We start from the raw sequence: 18,782 nt of genomic DNA, 5'->3' as shown, positions 1-18,782 counted from the left end.
GCATTTTAGGATTCTAAGGGGCAATTTTTAACCTGGCCAATCAACCTAACCTGCACATCTTTGGACTGTGGGAGGAAACCCACGCAGACACGAGGAGAATGTGCAAACTCCACACAGACAGTGACCCGAGCCAGGAATCGAACCCGGGACCTTGGAGCTGTGAAGCAGCAGTGCTAACCACTGTGCTACCATGCCGTATAGAGGATGTCGGAGTACAGTTAAGAAATAAATCAGGAGGGCAATAAAGGGACTTGAGATTGCTTTGGCAGATGCGGCAAAGGAGAATCCAAAGAGCTTCTAAAAATACATAAAGGGCAGAAGAGAGAATAAGGCCTCTTAAGGATCAACAAGGTCATCAATGTGTGGAGCCACAAGATATGGGTGAGATCCTAAATGAATATTTGAGATCCTAAATGAATATTTCTCATCAGTATTTACTGTTGAGAAAGGCATGAATGTTAGGGAACTTGGGGAAGTAACTAGTGATGTCTTGAGGAGTGTACATGGAAGGAGGCCGGAAGTCTTAAAGCACATCAAGGTAGATAAATCCCCGGGACCTAATGAAGTGTATCCCAAGATGTTGTGGGAGGCTAGGGAGGAAATTGCGGGTCCCCGAGCAGAGATATTTGAATCATCGACAGCCACAGGTGAGGTGCCTGAAGATTGGAGGGTAGCAAATGTTGTGCCTTTTTTAAAAAAAGGGCTGCAGGGATAAGCCTGGGAACTACAGGCCAGTGAGCCTCACATCTGTGGTGGGTAAGTTGTTGGAAGATATTTTGAGAGACAGGATCTACAGGCATTTAGAGAAGGAAGGACTGATTAGGGACAGTCAGCATGGCTTTGTGAGTGCAAAATCATGTCTCACAAATTTGATTGAGTTTTTTGAAGGGGTAACGAAGAAGGTAGATGACGGCAGTGCAGTTGATATTGTCTACATGGACTTTAGCAAGGCCTTTGACAAGGTACCGCATGGTAGGTTGTTGCATAAAGTTAAATCTCACGTGATCCAGGGCGAGGTAGCCAATTGGATACCAAATTGGCTTGATGACAGAAGACAGAGAGTGGTTGTAGAGGGTTGTTTTTCAAACTGGAGGCCTGTGACCAGCGGTGAGCCTCAGGGATCGGTGCTGAGTCCACTGTTATTTGTCATTTATATTAATGATTTGGATGAGAATTTAGGAGGCATGGTTAGTAAGTTTGCAGATGACACCAAGAATGGTGGCATAGTGGACAGTGCATAGACTGGGACTTTTTTCCCTGGAGCTTAGGAGGCTTAGGGGTGACGTTTTAGAGGTCCCCCCTCAATCCTTCACACCTTTTAAGCAGTTTCCTTAAAAAAACAGGCTGTCCACTCCTGCCAACCCGCCCGAGCCAACCATAAAATGGCGCAGTCGGGGAAGGGTGGGGGGGGGGGAAGTGATTTCAGCTCCTGCCTACCTGCTGACCGGGATTCTTCGATCCTGTTCACCCCGCCACCGCTGCCGGCGAGAACAGAGAATTTGGCGCTCAGCCAAAACTTCAGTCACTGCAGCGGGACTGGAGAATCGTGGGCCAGGTCGGTGAATTCCAGCCACTGTGAAGTGTGGAACAGTTTGTGGGTTGACAAAAAGGTGGTGGGTTTGCTACCTTTACATTCCAGCCCCTTGCCACTGTCACCAGCACCACCCACCCGCCCGGCACCACCCGCCAAAAATATCCCTAGCGGGTGGGAGCAAAATCCAGCCCATGGACCTGAGAAGAAACTTTCTGGTGGTCTAATTGCAGTAGAATTTCCCCACCGAAACTCAAATAACTTTCAACCAACTATGTATCACAGCTTGGTATGGCTCCTGCTCTGTCCAAGACTGCAAAAAGCTACAAAGGGTCATGAACGAAGCCCAGTCCAGCACTCAAACCAGCCTCCCAACCACTGACTTCGTCTACACTCCCCGCTGCCTCGGAAAAGCAGCCAGCATAATTAAAGACCCCACGCACCCCGGACATTTTCTCTTCCACCATCTTCCATCGGGAAAAAGATACAAAAGTCTGAGGTCATGTACCAACCGACTCAAGAACAGCAGCTGCCATCAGACTTTTGAATGGACCTACCTTACATTAAGTTGATCTTTCTCTACACCCTAACTATGACTGTGACACTACATTCTGCACTCTCTCCCTTCCTTCTCTATGAATGGTATGCTTTGTCTGTATAGCGCGCAAGAAACAATATTTTTCACTGTATGTTAATACATGTGACAATAATAAATCAAATCAAATCAAAAAAGAATGTGGGTAGCAGATGGTGGAAATTTCTCCTGTGAGGTTTCATTGTCTTTCTTACACTAAGAGAATAATTACTTACAAGATCAGCTCCTCATTCCACTTCAGTTCCGCATTCCCATCTCGAGACTTGGGCGTCAGAGATTTGGTTCTTTTAAGCTGTACTGGGCTATCGAGCTCCAGTACACAGCATAGCTCTCCACCTCCTGCAGGGCATGAATAGGGGGGGAAAAATAACCATTAGATTGCACAGCACAGGATGTGGAATCTCAATCCCTGTCCACAGTGACACACAGAAGAGGGCAGCAGGTTACAGATGAAGTGTCAGTGTGGCTCAGCAGAAGCACCCTGAGACAGAGTGTGGTGGGTTCCAGCTCCATTCCAGACCTAAGCTATCACTACAGTGCGGGACTCAGGGAGTGCTGCATTGTTGGAGATGCTTTCTTTCAGATGAGTTGTTAATTCAAAGCCCAATTTTTCTTTTTAGGTGAATAAAGAGGAAATATGTTTTCTGAAAATGAGTGGACCATTTACTCTGTAAGTGGCCTATATTTATCCCTAACTCAACACCACTCACAGAATCCCTACACTGCAGAAGGAGGCCATTTGGCCCATCGAGTTTGCATCGGCCACAATCCTACTCAGGCCCTATCCCCATTACCCCATGCATTTACCCAAGCTCGTCCCCCTGACACTAAAGGGAAATTTAATATGGCCAATCAACCTAACGGGCACATTCTTGGACCGTGGGAGTAAACCAGAGCACCCGGAGGAAACCCACGCAGACACGGGGAGAATGTATAAACTCCACACAGACAGTGACCCAAGCCGGGAATCAAACCCGGGTCCCTCGCGCTGTGAGGCAGCAGTGCTAACCACTGTGCGACCGTGCTACCCCAACAAATTAAATGACCATTCCTTTTACTGCTACTTATGTGATCTTGTTGCCTAAAATTGTTTTGCTATGTTGGCCAACGAAACAAGTGACTACACTTCAAAAATAATTGTTTGAATGCCTCTTCATCCAGCCCCGTGGCAAAATCACAGCATGGAGCAATGGTTCGGTGACCCTGGAATCGAGGGCGCTACCTAGAACAACACTTACCCACTTCTTCCACTCTGCCCACGATTGCCTTCAGCTCTCTGACCACCAGCCTGCACCCAGCATTGAGCACTGCCTTTGATGGAGATGCCAACCCCTTGCAAAATCTCTCAGCGGGCACCTGGACAGAAGGAGGAAAATGGTTACTTTACAATTCCCATTGGACGATTAGGTTGTTATGTGCCCAGATCGCTAGCTCGCAATCTCTCTTCCTTCACCAAAGTTCAAAAATGCAAAAATGTGTTACAGATCTCCACTGGCTACCAACATTACACTACTGTGCGTAAATGTCAATGTTACCACAGTCCCAGAGGACCATAGGCTGTTCTCCCCTTTGACCTTCAACCTGAGGGTCAGCACACCTCAGGTGAGGGGCAAGGTTGAGAAGGTGGGGCCTTCATGAATAACCTCAGCCGGTACGGGAATCGAACCCATGCTGTTGGCATCGTTCTACATCACTAACCAGCCGTCCAGCCAATTGAGCTGCGTAAACAATAGGAGATGGTCTTTCTTCAATGAGGAACATTAGTTTATATCATAGTGACAGTTTCTAATGCTTTTCTTGAAATACTGGAAAGTTTATTTATTTTATTATTGTCACAAGTAGGCTGACATTAACACTGCAACAAAGCCATTGTGAAAATCCTCTTGTCGCCATGCTCCGGTGCCTGTTCGGGTACACTGAGGACGAATTTAGCATGGTCAATGCACCTAACCAGCACGTCTTTTGGATTGTGGGAGGAAACCGGAGCACCCGGAGGAAACCCAGATACGGGGAGAACATACAGACTCTGCACAGACAGTGACCCAAACCGGGAATCGTACCCAGGTCCCTGGCGCTGTGAGGCAGAATGCTAATCATTGTGCCACCCATAAGGTCTTGAAAGTTCTTGACTTTCTGCTGATTCATATTGTAAATATTACAGTAATTTCTTTTACTGGATCTCACACAATAGAATTCTTCACCACCCATAGCCCACCCTTCCTCCAACAAGCTTCAGAAACCCAACCTTGATGTCACCTTAATGCAATGTACACCTCAGCTTATGTCCAACTCTCTACGTCCATGTACGCCCACTTGAAGAGGACACCTTTTTGAAAAATACATTCACCGGAAGAGACAGTTGTTGGCAGCATCTGTTGCCCATTCCTAAAGTTGCTGGGTTATGGGGAAAAAGTTGGGGTGTGGGACTAAATTTACAGATCTTTCAAAGAGCTGGCACAGGTGTGATGGACAGAAAGGCCTACTTCTGTGCTGTAGGAATCTACAAACTTTGGTGGTTGTCTTTCACTGCGGGCCTTGGCTCAGCTTCTCAATAAAATTATACATGAATATTTTTCCTCTGATTATAGCAGTAGATCCAAAGTCACAGAACAACTATTTCACTAAAGACATCAGGTGGCATGTTTTGCGGCAGCAGAATCTTCCAGTCCCCGATTGTCTGCGGTGTTTTGCGTCGCTTGCCTATCCCTATTCCGCTATAAGAGAGGGTGGCGTTCGGCGGGACTGGAAGACCCTGCCAGAGGGAAAGGCTGGAAAGTCCCTCCCATTCTAGCTTTTAAACAAATGGGCCAACACAATGGATTAATAATAATAAAAGCAAATTAGAACGAATGCTGAAATCCGAAACAAAAACAGAAAATGCTGGAAAATCTCTACAGGTCTGACAGCATCTGTGGAGAGAGAATCTTCTGACTAGGCACTTTACAGCCTTAAGACCATAAGACATAGGAGCAGAATTAGGCCATTCGGCCCATCGAGTCTGCTCCACCATTCAATCATGACTGATATTTTTCCCATCCCCATTCTCCTGCCTTTTCCCCATAACCCCTGATCCCATTATTAATCAAGAACCTATCCATCTCTGTCTTAAAGACACTCAATGACCTGGCCTCCACAGCCTTCTGCGGCAAAGAGTTCCTCAGATTCACCACTCTCTTGCTGAAGAAATTCCTCCTCATCTCTGTTTTAAAGGATTGTCCCTTTAACCTGAGGTTGTGCCCTCTGGTTCTAGTTTTTCCTACTAGTGGAAACATCCTCTCCATGTCCACTCTACCCAGGCCTCGCAGTATCCTGTAAGTTTCAATAAAATCTCCCCTCATCCTTCTAAATTCCAATGAGTACAGACCCAGAGTCCTCAACTGTTCCTCATACGACAACCTCTTCATTCCAGGGATCATTCTTGTGCACCTCCTCTGGACCCTTTCAAGGCCAGCACATCCTTCCTTAGATATTCCTTCCGGAATGAACATTGAGTTCAACAACTTCAGAATATGAACTCTCTCCAGCACCTACAGCCCATTTTCATTTATTTTATTTCATCTTATGTATTTCTATTGTTTTACATATTATATATTTTTAAATTATTTTTAAAATTTTAATTTCTTCCATTGTTTTTGAAAAAGTTTGCTTTCCATCTTGTGTTCTACTCTCCTCTCCACTAGGGCCACCTGTTTCATGTCTCAGGTTGTCCTCTGATACTCTGCTCCTTTGTCCTGCCACTAACACATTCCAATCTCCGAATGCGCCGCTATTGGCACCCTTCTTAGCCATGATCGCCACCATTTGCATTCCCTTTATCTTTTTGTCGATGACATCTTAGTCAATTATCCCCCCTTCAGTAAAAATCTTGTCCTGTTTTCTTTGTCTTCAGTTCTGACGAAGGGTCATCCAGACCCAAAATGTTAGGATTAACAATAATATTCAGTAACTGGTAACAGTAACTGGGTGACACGGTGGCACAGTGGTTAGCACTGCTGCCTCACAGCAGCAGAGACCCGGGTTCAATCCCGGCCTCAGGTAATTGTCTGTGTGGAGTTTGCATGATCTTAGAAATAGAAACCCTACAGTGCAGAAAGAGGACATTGGGCCCATCGAGTCTGCACCGACCACAATCCCGCCCAGGCCCTACCTCCATATCCCTACACATTTACTCGCTAATCCCTCTAACCTACGCATCTCAGGACACTAAGGGGCAATCTTAGCATGGCCAATCAACCTAACCCGCACATCTTTGGACTGTGGGAGGAAACCGGAGCACTCGGAGGAAACCCACGCAGACACGAGGAGAATGTGCAAACTCCACACAGACAATGACCCAAGCCGGGAATCGAACCCAGGTCCCTGGAGCTGTGAAGCAACAGTGCTAACCACTGTGCTACCGTGCCGCCCTATGATCTTCCTGTGTTTCCCCCCCTGGTGCTCCGGTTTCCTCCCACAGTCCAAAGATGTGCGGTTTAGGTTGATTGGCCATGCTAAATTGGCCCTTAGTGTCAGGGGAAGTAGCAGGGTAAATATGTGGGGTTATGGGAAAGAGCCTGGGCGGGATTGTCGTTGGCACAGGCTCGATGAGTCAAATAGCCTCCTTTTGCGCTGTAGGGATTCTATGATTCTACTCTATTCTAACTCTAATCATGCACTACCAGAATGTACGTACATACACACATATGGAAAAATTGGTTTTAAGATTATAAAAGACCACATCGGAGTAAGAATATATAGATGGGATAGTCACCGTATCTTGAGCGAATGTTTTGATCTTTCTTACTAGATACGACCATTTTCTTCTTCCATCTTACATTAAGGCCAGCGTCAATGGCTCAATGTCAGAATTTCAACAGGATGGGCGGACATTGTATTAGGGCAGGAATGTCGACAGGTTTTGCCTTTGAGGGGCACTCACTGTGCCTCAGAATCCTCTAGGTTCACCTCTCAAGTTTACAGACAAAGTTGCTGCTCATGTACCCTCATCCCAAGCTGAAAGGAATGGAACTTGTTTGTGGGTTATCCGATTTAATCGCCAATGAAGGAAAAGCATGGGCAGCAGATCTGCTGAAAGCCCCACACAATTCAGACAGGAGAAAATGGGATATTAAGGAATTCCAGGACAAAAGGCATCGAAAGCTGCCGGATCTTTGCAGACTCTACCTGACCCACAGGCCATAACTCGGCACCCTGGCACAGATTGGTGGAGTAGTGGATGAGGTGGAGGGCTGTTGTAGGCTGCAAAGAGACATAGATAGGATGCAAAGCTGGGCTGAAAAATGGCAAATGGAGTTTAACCCTGATAAATGTGAGGTGATTCATTTTGGTAGGACAAATTTAAATGTGGATTACAGGGTCAAAGGTAGGGTTCTGAAGACTGTGGAGGAACAGAGAGATCTTGGGGTCCATATCCACAGATCTCTAAAGGTTGCCACTCAAGTGGATAGAGCTGTGAAGAAGGCCTATAGTGTGTTAGCTTTTATTAACAGGGGGTTGGAGTTTAAGAGCCGTGGGGTTATGCTGCAACTGTACAGGACCTTGGTGAGACCACATTTGGAATATTGTGTGCAGTTCTGGTCACCTCACTATAAGAAGGATGTGGAAGCGCTGGAAAGAGTGCAGAGGAGATTTACCAGGATGCTGCCTGGTTTGGAGGGTAGGTCATATGAGGAAAGGTTGAGGGAGCTAGGGCTGTTCTCTCTGGAGCGGAGGAGGCTGAGGGGAGACTTAATAGAGGTGTATAAAATGATGAAGGGGATAGATAGAGTGAACGCTCAAAGACTATTTCCTCGGGTGGATGGAGCTATTACAAGGGGGCATAACTATAGGGTTCGTGGTGGGAGATACAGGACGGATATCAGAGGTAGGTTCTTTACGCAGAGAGTGGTTGGGGTGTGGAATGGACTGCCTGCAGTGATAGTGGAGTCAGACACTTTAGAAACATTTAAGCGGTTATTGGATAGGCACATGGAGCACACCAGGATGATAGGGAGTGGGATAGCTTGATCTTGGTTTCAGATAAAGCTCGGCACAACATCGTGGGCCGATGGGCCTGTTCTGTGCTGTACTGTTCTATGTTCTATGTTCTATCTACCAATCCTCGGCACCACGTTTGCAGCCAATTTGACATGTGAAAATAAGAAGTAAGAGCTGTAATAGGTTGTTAAGTCCCTCGAGTCTGTTCCATTATTTGGCTGATCTTCAACCTCAGTTCCACTTTCCAAAGCGGGAGGCGATGGCCCAGTGGTATTATCGCTAGACTATTAATCCAGAAACCCAGCTGGGGACCCGGGTTCGAATCCCGCCATGGCAAGTGGTGGAATTTGAATTCAATAAAAAATATCTGGAATTAAGAATCTACTGATGACCACGAAACCATTGTCGATTGTCGGAAAAACCCACCTAGTTCACTAATGTTCTTTAGGGAAGGAAAACAGCCGGCATTACCTGGTCTGGCCTACATGTGACTCCAGAGCCACAGTAATGTGGTTAACTCTCAATTGCTCTCGGGCAACTAGAGATGGGCAATAAATGTTGGCCCAGCCAGCGATGCACATGTCCCACAAATGAATATAAAAAACCTTTCCCACCCTACCCCTCTAGTACCCAAAAATCAATTGGTTATATACTCAGCGAGTGGGCATACACCGCCCCCGGGGCAGCGAATTCCAAAGGCACAAACCTCTCAGTGGAGAAATTCTTCCTCAAGTCAGTCCTAAACGGTTGACCCCTTATTCTGAGGCTGTGATCCCATGCAGTTGAGGGAAACATTTTCTCAGCATGTGCCCCTTAAGAATTCTATAAGTTTCAGTTAGATCGTTCTTCTAAACTCGAGGGAAAATGGGCCTAGTTTACTCAGTCTCTCCTCACAAGACAATCCCCTATCCCAGGGACCAGTTTGGTGAACTTTATTATCAGGAATTACTGGGGAAATGGATGGGGATTCAAAATAAGCAGTCACACATTGGTTGTCTATGAAATATCTCTCCTAATATTCAATATGATTGACTTTAATACCACGGGTGTGAGGTATAACAGACAGCAAGTGTAATTCCACTTCTTGTCTGGTCCAACCCGTGCCCAAATTCACCCCAATGGTTCTAAAATAAGCCTTTGGTTAGTAATTATGATGTGCCCACTTCTTAAGTTCTGGAGATGGGGGGGGGGGCAAACATCTCTGTTGCACATATACTTTTTTGGGGAGGCAGGAGTGACAGGGATGTGCGGTGTCAGAGGTGGAACAGAGAGAAGCAACAAAAGGGCCACTTACTGTGTGTGTTATGTGTGCCTTAAGGTTGACCAACATGGCTGGACTGGTGCTGACTATTGTATCTTCAATCAATTCTTTGATGGTGGAAACGTCCGCTTTTCCCTGTCCAGGCAAAAAATATAAAGACGTGAACAAATTTGGAATTTCTTTGGCAGTTTAGTGGTGGAGAACGGACCCAATTTATAACTGGCAGAACACAACTGGCAGCGTGTACACACAGTACATCCTCCAACATAACTTCCATGTCCCATGCGTCACAGTGCAACCACACTTTAGATTTTGCAGACCATCTGGCTGAGAAAGACTCCAAACCCAATTTCCAACAGTGTGAACATCCCATAGATAGACACTCCCAAAGTTCCAGCTCAGACCACCCAGTACTCAGGTCTGCAGATGGTCACATACCTTGTGGATGTCAGATATTTTCCCAGTGCTACATGATCCACTTTACAATATATGGTTACCAGTGCAGTTACAGTAACGTCAATCAGAGCATCAAGGCCACTTCTCCAGGCATGAAAGGCCTTGGACAGTTTGTATATGAACATCATTACGTAAACACAAGATGCAATGGTTCTTATCGGGTGCTTTAATTGCTATGGCAAATGTCCAGCAACCACCATTATACTAATGGATGGCTAGTGTGTTGGCCCTTATAAGCTAACATGGCAAGCTGTCTTTCACTGCATTTCCATTCCCTTTTCTTACAAAGGAAGGACCCAGGAGACCTTGATTTGGGGAGGGCGGGGGGGTGCGGGGGGGGGGGTGCGGGGGGCTGGTCAAATTCATCAGTTCAGCAAAGTTTAGGTGGTTTGTCTCCACCTCCAATATGAGCAGCACAAGGTATACCATAATTTGTCCCAGTAACACATTCCTCACTATGACAAATCTTCATAAAAACGCTCTGTCACATTTTTGGTTGGTATCATAGAATCCCTAGGGTGCAGAAGGATGCCATTCGGCCCATGAAGTCTGCACCGATACTCTGAGAGAGGATCCCACCCTGGCCCCCCATGTATTTACCCCGCTAATCCCCCTAACCTACATATTTTTGGACAGTAAGGGGCAATTTGGCATGGCCAATCCACCTAACCTGCACATCTTTGGAGTGTGGGAGGAAACTGGAGCACCCGGAGAAAACCCACGCAGACATGGGGAGAACGTTCAAATTCCACACAGGCAGTCACCCAAGGCTGGACTCGAACCCGGGTCCCTGGTGCTGTGAGGCAGCAGTGTTAACCACTGTGCCACCGTGCCTCACTCTAACATTCCATTAGCCATTGCAAGATGGCTAAGTCCAAAGCTGTGCGGGTTAGGTTGATTGGCCATGCTAAAAATTGCCCTTAGTGTCCTGAGATGCGTAGGTTAGAGGGGTTAGTGGGTAAATATGTAGGGATATGGGGGTAGGGCCTGGGTGGGATTGTGGTCGGTGCAGACTCGATGGGCCGAATGGCCTCTTTCTGTACTGTAGGTTTCTATGATTCTATGATTGCATGTCTGCGGCCAGAATTTTAACACTGCAATCAACAAGACAAGGCAATGTTGGTTGTTGATGACTGATCTGGCTCAGGAATGGAGGGTTATGGATAAATTCAACTGCTTGGCTCAGCCAATGATTCACCCAGGCAGAATCCATCCCCCATTCATGTGATTAAGTAAAATATAAAACCTAAAATCATGAAAAAGGAATTTGCTGATTCTCTTACCCCTCTTTGGAGTTTGGAGGTGACAGTGAGGGAGAGGGCAGGAGGTTCCTTGAATGACCAGGTAACTAGCAATCCCTCCACCTCTGCTTCTTCCAAACAAATCTCCATCTGCAGAACAAAAACAAGTCAACAAAGCAACGCAAGAAACAGGAGCTGGAGTAGACCATTCGGCCCGTTGGGCCTGCTCTGCCATTCAACACAAATCAAGCCTGACCTTGGACTTCAACTCCACTTTCCTGCTCACGCCCTGTATCGCTCGATTCCCCGAGACACTAAAAATCTGACTATCCCAAACAAAGAACACGCAGGAAAGCACAGCACAGGAGGAGGCCCTTTGCCCCTTCAAGCCCGTGTCGATCATGTAGCCCTAATTAAACTAATAAAAAGCCTTCTGCCCTTGCTCGGACCATATCCCTCTATTCCCTCCCTATTCACGTACCCATCCAGATGCCCTTTAGATGTTGCTAATGTTCCACCACCTTCTCTAGCAGTGCGTTCCAGGCACCCACCACTCTCTTTGCGTGAAAATCTTCCCCTGCACACCTCCCTTAAACTTTCCCCCTCTCGCCTTGAGCCTCTGCCCCCTTGTAATTGACACCTCCACCCTGGGAAAAAAGCGTCTGACTATCCACTCCGTCGATGCCTCTCATAATTTTGTAGGCCTCTATCAGGTCTCCCCTCAGCCTTTCCAGTGAAAACAATCCCACTTTAATATCTTCAACAATGGAGCATCCACAACTCTTTGGGGGTCGAGAATGCCAAAGATTCACGACCCTTTGAGTGAAGTACCTTCGCCTCCCCTCAGTGCTAATCCTGAGACTGTGCCCCCCGCATTTTTGACTCCCCGACTCGCAGAAACCACCTCTCAGCGTCGACCCTATTGAGCCCCTTCAGAATCATGTATGTTTCACTGCGAGGGTCTCTCATTCTTCCAAACTCCAGAGAAAATGTTCAGTGGTCAGTCACGCCTAACACACACCCCTCCTTTGATTTGATTTGATTTATTATTGTCACATGTATTAACAGTGAAAAGTATTGTTTCTTGCGCGCTATACAGACAAAGCATACCATTCATAGAGAAGGAAACAAGAGAGTGAAGAGTGTAGTGTGACAGTCATAGCTAGGGTATAGAGAAAGATCAACTTAATGCGAGGCAAGTCCATTCAAAAGTCTGACAGCAGCAGGGAAGAAGCTGTTTTTGAGTCGGTTGGTATGTGACCTCAGACTTTTGTATCATTTTCCTGAAGGAAGAAGGTGGATGAGAGAATGTCCGGGGCACGTGGTGTCCTTAATTATGCTGGCGGCTTTGCCAAGGCAGCAGGAAGTGTAGATAGAGTCAATGGAAGTTGCACAGAGGCTGATGATGGAATTATATTGCTTAAGTTATGATCCTCTAGGTGGCCCTGCAGCCTAGCACATTCAGAAGCTAATGTGTGCTGTGCCAATCAATAGCTACCACTGTTACTCACGTCAAATCCCAATTAGGCATCAGCTGAGGGCATGAATCTGAGACTCCACTGATTGAAGCCAGGATAAAGTTCAAAAGGGAGCCTCCATGCCGCCCTTCTTTTTTTAAACCCCTAAACTAATCCCAATTGCCCGCATTTGGCCCATATCCTTCTATACCCATCTTATCCATGTAACTATCTAAATGCTTTTTAAAAGACAAAATTGTACCCGCCTCTACTACTACCTTTGGCAGCTTGTTCCAGACACTCACCACCCTCTGTGTGAAAAGGTTGTCCCTCTGGACACTTCTGTATCTCTCCCCTCTCACCTTACACCTATGCCCTCTAATTTTAGACTCCCCTACCTTTGGGAAAAGATATTGACTATCTAGCAGATCTATGCCCCTCATTAGTTTATAGACCTCTATAAGATCACCCCTCAGCCTCCTATGCTCCAGAGAAAAAAGTCCCAGTCTATCCAGCCTCTCCTTATAACTCAAACCATCAAGTCCCGGTAGCATCCTAGTAAATCTTTTCTGCACTCTTTCTAGTTTAATAATATCCTTTCTATAATAGGGTGACCAGAACTGCACACAGTATTCCAAGTGTGGCCTTACCAATGTGTTGTACAACTTCAACAAGACGTCCCAACTCCTGTATTCAATGTTCTGACCGATGAAACCAAGCATGCCGAATGCCTTCTTCACCATTCTGTCCACCTGTGACTCCACTTTCAAGGAGCTATGAACATGTACCCCATGATCTCTTTGTTCAGTAACTCTCCCCAACGCCCTACATTCTCCCCATGTCTGCATGGGTTTCCTCCGGGTGCTCCGGTTTCCTCCCACAGATGTGTGGGTTAGGTGGATTGGCCATGCTAAATTGCCCCTTAGAGTCCCAAGATGTGTAGGTTAGGGGGAATTAGCAGGGTAAATATGTGAAATTACGAGGATAGGGTCTGGGTAAGATGCTCCATCGGAGAGTCAGCGCAGGCATGATGGGCTCAATGGCCTCCTTCTGTACTGTAGGGATACTATATCTCTGTCTAAAATCAGCGACCTCCACCCACCCTCCTTGCCACAGGTTCCCTCGCGGCAGAGGGTGGGACAGGAAGATCCCACCGCTGATCAATGGGGGGCTGCCTCCACTGCCACAAAACACATGGCAGGAAGGGTGGAAGATCCTGTCCAATACAGCTATCCTTGTGACACATTGCCTTCAACACCAATTTTAAAGCATACAAACTCATTACCCAAGTGGAGGCTGCTTAACTGTTGGCCAAACAGCCAGTTCTCTCCCCACTTTCAATAATTTTATATCAGGTTGGAGCAGAGAAGGCTGAGGGGGACCTGATTGAGGGGTACAAGATTACGAGGGGCATGGACAGAGTGGACAGGGAGCAGCCATTCCCCTTCGTTGAAGGGTCAATCATGAGGGGGCACAGGTTCAAAGTGAGGGGCAGGAGGTTTAAGGGGGGATGTGAGGACACACTTTTCTAGTCAGAGACTGGTGATGGTCTGGAATGTGCTGCCTGGGAGGGTGGTGGAGGCGGGATGCCTCACACCCTTTAAAAAATACCTGGATAAGCACTTGGCACGTCATAATGCAGTTAGGGAGGGAATTCCAGGATTTTGACCCAGCGACTGTGAAGGAACGGCGATATATTTCCAAGTCAGGATGGTGAGTGGTTTGGAGGGGAACTTGCAGGTGGTGGTGTTCCCATGTATCTGCTGCCCTTGTCCTTCTAGATGGAAGTGGTCGTGGGTTTGGAAGGTGTTATCTAAGGATCTTTGGTGAATTGCTGCAGTGCATCTTGTAGATAGTAGCAGCAGTGTGCACTGAGTGTCGGTGGTGGAGGGAGTGGAGTTTGAGGATTTGGTGCCAATCAAGTGGGCTGCTTTGTCCAGGATGGTGTCGAGCTTCTCAAGTGTTGTTGGAGCTGCACCCATCCAGACAAGTGGGGACAACTCCATCACACTCCTGACTTGTGCCTTGTAGATGGTGGATAGACTTTGGGGAGTCAGGAGGGGAGTTACTCGCCACAGTATTCCTAGCCTTGGACCTGATCTTGAAACCACCTTGTTAATGCGGTGAGTCCTTAAATGCTTCAGCATTGTGGGTCAACCCACAGCACATGGACTGCAGTGATTCAAGAAGGCAGCTCACCACCACCTTCTCAAGGGCAACTAGGGATGGGCAATAAATGCTGGCCAGACAGCGACGCCCATGTCCCATGAATGAATAAAAAAAACTCTCAGACTAGGTACCAACTGCTGGTAAATGGGATGAGGTAGGTCACGTTTCTCATGTGTCGGTGCAGACTCGATGGGCCAAAGAGCCTCTTCTGCCACTTCTGTGAAATGAAGGGAAACATTCCACAAAAAAACCCAATCTTTTTTTAATGTCCAGGGTTGCACGTCGCAGCGGTCTGGAGGTCAATTCCCGGAGATTCCAGGCCAATCCTGGAGAGCTGGCAACCCTACCCTCTGCGCCCGTCATCCATTCATCAAGGCCTTCCAGTCAATGGGCATTTTTCTCTGGAATCAATTGGTCCTTGTAGATGACGAGTGATAAATGGAAAGACTAATGGGGGTTTTCTCAAATTGCATCTCGTATTAGATTCATTTTGTAAATAAAATTGAATAACCGGATGGCAGTTTGACAAGGTACATGCCAGCAGAAAGCACTCTGGTTTTGATTAATGCTCTTGCAATTCAGCCTTGGCCCCTCTTCATCACTATAACTTAATGATCTCCAGTCATCAGTTGAGTGGCTCAAGGATATGTATCGTCGAGGAAATGTCAGCTATATTACTTATGAGTCTGCACAATCATCCTTGCAACAAATTCCCTCTTCACATTAGCAGGTAGCTCTTGGTAGCCATTAAACCTCCCATTATTAATTCATCTTCAAAGCTTTTGCTAAGTGCTCCTTTATTGCTGATTATCATAATTTTGATTGAGCGCGGTTTCTTGATGCAAACTCTGCCTCTAAGCTGGGAGGCAGGTGGCGCCATGACGATATTTCACTGTAGCGTTATCTCTTCTGTTCTCTTTCTCTCGCTTTAATGAAATGTGTCTCATTAATGAAGGGTAGGGAAATGAACTGGACATCTGGCTGCGTTCCCTGATTTGAACAATCAGCTCAATGGCTTCATGAGTGAGCAGAGAGAAAACGAAGGGAGAGTCTCTATTCATCTCCAATTCCTGCCTGACACGTGTCAATTGTGTCAACCTAATCATGTTAAAAAGTACCCAGCGGCTCTGGGACTATCCAAATATTAGTAGGCCCATTCCGGGGCTGAGGGATCTTCAGTACAATGGGCTGATATTGATAGAATCCCTACAGTGCACGAGGAGGCTTTTCGACCCATTGAGTCTGCACCGACTCTGTATCTCACCCAGACACTATCCGAGTAACCCTACATATTTAACCCATTAATCCCCCCCTAATCTTTGGACACTAAGGGGCAATTTAGCATGGTCAATCCACCTAACCTGAACATCTTTGGACTGTGGGTGGAAACTGGGGCAACTGGAGGAAACCACGCAGACACGGGGAGAATGTGCAAACTCCACACAGAGGATTGCAGTTCAACCATCTGTTGGACAACTGTTGCGCAAACCGAAAGTACCACAGAACCATAGAGTCCCTACAGTATAGAAAGAGGCCATTTGGCCCATCGGGTCTGCACTGACTCTCTGAAAGAGTATCTTACCCGGGCCCACCTCTGTCCTATCCCCATAACCACACGTATTTACCATGGCTAATCCACCTATCCTGTACAACTTGGGACATTAAGGGGCAACTTAGCATGGCCAATCCACCTAACCATGAGAGGAAAGCGGAGCACCCGGAGGAAACCCATGCACACATGGGGAGAACGTGCAAACTCCACACCCCAAGGCCGGAATCGAACGTAGTTCCCTGGCACTGTGAGGCAGCAATGCTTATCACTGTGCCACCCCTTCTCAGAGGTGTAGAAGAATGAGAGATCATCTCACTGAAACATGTAAAATTCGTAGAGGGGTCGACACGATAGATGCAAGAGGCCGATCTTCCTGATTGGAGAGTCGAGAACTAATGGCCAGAATCGCAGAATTAGAAATCAGGAGGGACGGAGGTGAGGAGAAATGTCTTCACTCTGAGCGTTTGGAATTAATAATCCCATTATTGATTAACAGAGCCGTCCCTCCACCTTTTCCTAGCTTCTTGCCTTTCTTAAATGTCATATTCAGGTCCCAGTCTATGCCATCCTGTAACCATGTCTCTGCAATGGATCGTACTTATTTATATCTATTTGCATTCAGTTCATTTTTTTTTTGCTTTGAACGATATGTGCATTCAGACAGACTATGTTTTGTTCTTTCATTACTTTTGTAACCTCTAGTCTTATCTGATTAGCTCTTAGATTTGTACTCTCTGTCCCTTCCTGTCATTGTCTCTTTATCATTTTTGATTTGATTTGATTTATTATTCTCACATGTATTGGGATACAGTGAGAAGTATTGTTTGTTGCACGTTGTGCAGACAAAGCCTATCGTTTATAGGACAGAAGGAAAGGAGTGCAGAACATAGTGTTACAGTCATAGCTAGAGTATAAAGAAAGATCAGCTCAATATAAGGCAGGTTCATTCAAAAGTCTGATGGCAGCAGGGAAGAAGCTGTTCTTGAGTCTGTTGGTACGGGACCTCAGACTTTTGTATCTTTTTCCCGATGGAAGAAGGTGGAAGAGAGTATGCACTTCCTTTATTCAAACCTTTCCTGCTTTGTCCTTACTCTTTGATTTACCACATCTTTTGTCTTTTAAAAAGCACTTATGCAGTTACATGGGTATGTAGGGGCAGCACAGTGGCACAGTGGTTAGCACTGCTGCCTCACAGCGCCAGGGACCCGGGTTCGATTCCCGGCTTGGGTCACTGTCTGTATGGAGTTTGCACGTTCTCCCCCGTGTCTGCGCGGGTTTCCTCCGGGTGCTCCGGTTTCCTCCCACAGTGCAAAGATGTGTGGGTTAGGTGGATTGGCCATGCTAAATTGCCCCTTAGTGTCAGGGGACTAGCTAGGGTAAATACATGGGGTTATGGGGATAGGGCCTAGGTTGGATTGTGGTTGGTGTAGACTTGATGGGCCGAATGGCCTCCTTCTGCACTGTAGGATTCTATGAAGATGGATACAGAGAGAGAATGGCCAAATGCGGGCAATTGGGACTAGGTTTGTGGTAAAAATTGGGTGGCATGGACAAGTTGGGCCGAAGGGCCTGGTTCCATGCTGCAAACCTCGATGACTCCATCTTCCCAAATTTGATCCCTTGCCCCCATAGGAACATAAGAAGACCACTCAGCCCATCGTGCCTGTCAATGAGATCATGGTGGATCGACAACCCATATTGCTTAATATCTTGATGAACAAAAATCTATCAATTTCAAGTTTTAAAATTTACAACTGAATTGAGCACAAATTGTTGTTTATGGAAGAGAATTCCAATCTTCCAGAATGCTTTGTGTGGTGTTTCCTATTTTCATCCCGAAACGTCTGGCTCTAATTTTTGGATCATGTGCCATTGTCTTAAAACTCACCAGCCAATGGAAAGAGGTTTTCTCCATGCACCCTAACTCTTCCCCCTTAACATCTCGAAGCCTTCAATCAAATCGCCCTCTAGACTCCAAGGAATAGAACTCTCGTCCGTGGAAACTTTCCATGTAATTTAACCCTTGGAGGCCTCACCAGGTTTACCAGCCTACGTGGTACTTTTCCAAGGTTTTGAGTGGGCAAATACTTGGTCGATGCAATATATTGTGGATAAATGTGAGGTCATCCACTTTGGTGGCAAAAACAGGAAGGAAGATTATCTGAATGGTGGCAGTTCAGGAAAAGGGGAAGTGCAATGTTACCTGAGTGTCATGGTGGAATAGCCGCTGAAGATTGGCATGCAGGTACAGCAGGTAGTGAGCAAAGCTAATGGCATGCTGGCCTTCATAGCAAGGGGATTTGAGTCCAGGAGTTAGGATGTCTTGCTGCAGTTATACAGGGCCTTGGTGAGGCCACACCTTGAGTATCGTGTGTAGATTTGATCTTCTAGTCTGAGGAAGAACATTCTTGCTATTGAGAGAGTCCAGCGAAGGTTCACCAGACTGATTCCTGGAATGGCAGGACTGACATATGAAGAGAGACTGGATCGACTGGGCTTGTACTCACTGGAATTTAGAAGAATGAGAGGGGATCTCATAGAAAC

At 46.6% G+C, this 18,782-nt stretch overlaps 1 protein-coding gene across 2 annotated transcripts in view; it reads right to left on the bottom strand.

Moving 5' to 3' along the window:
* The window catches only part of c2cd2l (c2cd2 like), a 663,422-nt gene that overhangs the window by 541,919 nt on the left and 102,721 nt on the right, over window positions 1–18,782 (bottom strand). For both annotated transcript variants that reach the window (XR_013495585.1, XM_078198971.1), the window contains exons 4-7: window positions 11,103–11,210; window positions 9,397–9,498; window positions 3,365–3,482; window positions 2,342–2,465 (exon numbers count right to left, since the gene is read on the bottom strand). Coding sequence is in view for 1 of the 2 variants with exons in the window: in XM_078198971.1 (XP_078055097.1) it covers window positions 2,342–2,465; window positions 3,365–3,482; window positions 9,397–9,498; window positions 11,103–11,210 (452 nt within the window). In the remaining variant the exon portion in view is untranslated. The remainder of the gene's footprint in view (window positions 1–2,341; window positions 2,466–3,364; window positions 3,483–9,396; window positions 9,499–11,102; window positions 11,211–18,782) is intronic.

The sequence above is a fragment of the Mustelus asterias genome, chromosome 27 (genome assembly GCF_964213995.1).
Source record: "Mustelus asterias chromosome 27, sMusAst1.hap1.1, whole genome shotgun sequence".
Lineage (NCBI taxonomy): Eukaryota > Metazoa > Chordata > Chondrichthyes > Carcharhiniformes > Triakidae > Mustelus > Mustelus asterias.
This window is presented reverse-complemented; position numbering and strand designations above follow the sequence as displayed.